This window comes from Mya arenaria, chromosome 3 (assembly GCF_026914265.1).
Source record: "Mya arenaria isolate MELC-2E11 chromosome 3, ASM2691426v1".
Lineage (NCBI taxonomy): Eukaryota > Metazoa > Mollusca > Bivalvia > Myida > Myidae > Mya > Mya arenaria.
Genome location: NC_069124.1, coordinates 39,533,356 through 39,534,941, shown reverse-complemented (window position 1 = coordinate 39,534,941; position 1,586 = coordinate 39,533,356). Strand labels below are relative to the sequence as shown.

General features: G+C 41.0%; 1 protein-coding gene across 1 annotated transcript; it reads right to left on the bottom strand.

Moving 5' to 3' along the window:
• Nucleotides 1-624: 624 nt before the first annotated feature.
• Nucleotides 625-1,365, bottom strand: LOC128226008 (uncharacterized). Its single transcript, XM_052935903.1, has one exon. It carries the CDS (start codon nucleotides 1,363-1,365, stop codon nucleotides 625-627), a length of 741 nt encoding a protein of 246 aa, XP_052791863.1.
• Nucleotides 1,366-1,586: the final 221 nt, after the last annotated feature.

Below are 1,586 nucleotides of genomic sequence, written 5' to 3'. Positions count from 1 at the left end.
CGCCATGGAATGTGTACTGAGAAGCCTGTGCTGTGGAATTTGTATTTGTGTTTTTGGTAAACGACAGCTGATAAAACTGGCAAGAAAATGGCATTGGTTGCATATTGTATGCGTTTGTCAAGATGTTTGAAATGTTCTTGTGTTGTTTGTCACTTATGTGGATGTAATTGTTGACTGACTGGATATTTCTGTGACCAGTGATCTGCATCATCTGGTTTGGCGGAACGTTGTTCTCAGAAATGACTGAACAAGATGCTTTCTGGCACTATGATTCGTTAGCCGTTTGTCTTCCGGAAGTCCTGCAGCTTTGGCCATTCGCTTCTTTATTGAGGTAAGTTTGTTTTGTCCAATTGGCTGGCGTTTAAACCATTGGTCACTGGGTTTTATATTTGATTGAACTGTGTGTGTTGCAATATAAAATGGGTCAGATGGCTTGCTATAGTCAGCTGGTCTCCTACTGGCGTATTCCTTGTTAATAGCGACATGACATTGTTCTGGCTGTGCTACATGCCCACATCTTGGGCTTGACTGATCGTACATCCCTGTGATTCGCCCCTTGTCTGGTTTTAGTTTGTCTTTCTTCAAACTCTAAATATTCCTGCCCAGCATGATCTACATACAGCTTTAGGTCCCCCAGCACATACTCCTGTGCTCATCACTTCCCCGTAACCCAAAGTTTACAGTGTTAAAAAACCAGGGCGAGTTGATGATGCTTTCAGGTGATGCTTTTCCCAGTTGCTTCGTTTCCCAAAGCTGACTTATTTCCTTATCAGTAATGGGGTCAGTCCTCTTAGGTTTGTTTCCGAGGCTTTCACTTTTTAGTTGTTTCTGTTTAGCCTGAAACACCTCTTTGAGATTTGCAAACTCAGGCCCATGAATCAAAGAATACCCGAAGTTTTGATCACGTAAATATCGTTCAAAGCTACCAAGAAATCCGCGGAGAGTTGTGGGCTCATAGTTGGAGCCATCAGGTTTTTTGACACTGACAAAGAATTTGCACATGAGATTGCAAAGCTCATTTGGGGCGATTTCGCTGATTTCACGCATTTCATTTACTGTGTGAAGGTAGGAGGAAAGTACTTTCAAGTCATAGAAAGTTTTATTAACAGTACTTTTGTTTTTCTGTTTGACAACAAAGTCCTGCAGATCGTCGTCAGTGACGCTCTGAAAACGAGCAGTGTTCCCAGCGTTCGTGCATTTTACCAAATTTAGTCTGGATACGGGAAGATCAACCTCAAAATCGCAGCCTTCTAATAACACAGTATATATTGCGTCATTTCCACTGGTTTTCTGTATGGTTATTTTGCCTTTACCGCGACCATCGATGTTGACAGATGCGCCTACCGTTAACCTAGTAGATGTCATTTTGTTTACAAACAATGCGTAGGAATATCCTTCATCCTTCCGCACCTTTTAAGAAATAATGCTTCACTCTCCTTAGGACTATTTAAAGACCGGTTTGACTATAAACATAATCTGAATCACTGCGTGCATATCCATGACAACCATAAATCATCGCATATCCATACGCAATTATTTTCACTAAGCACAAAAGAGTTCCAGCAATTTTTTTTTACTTAATTTTG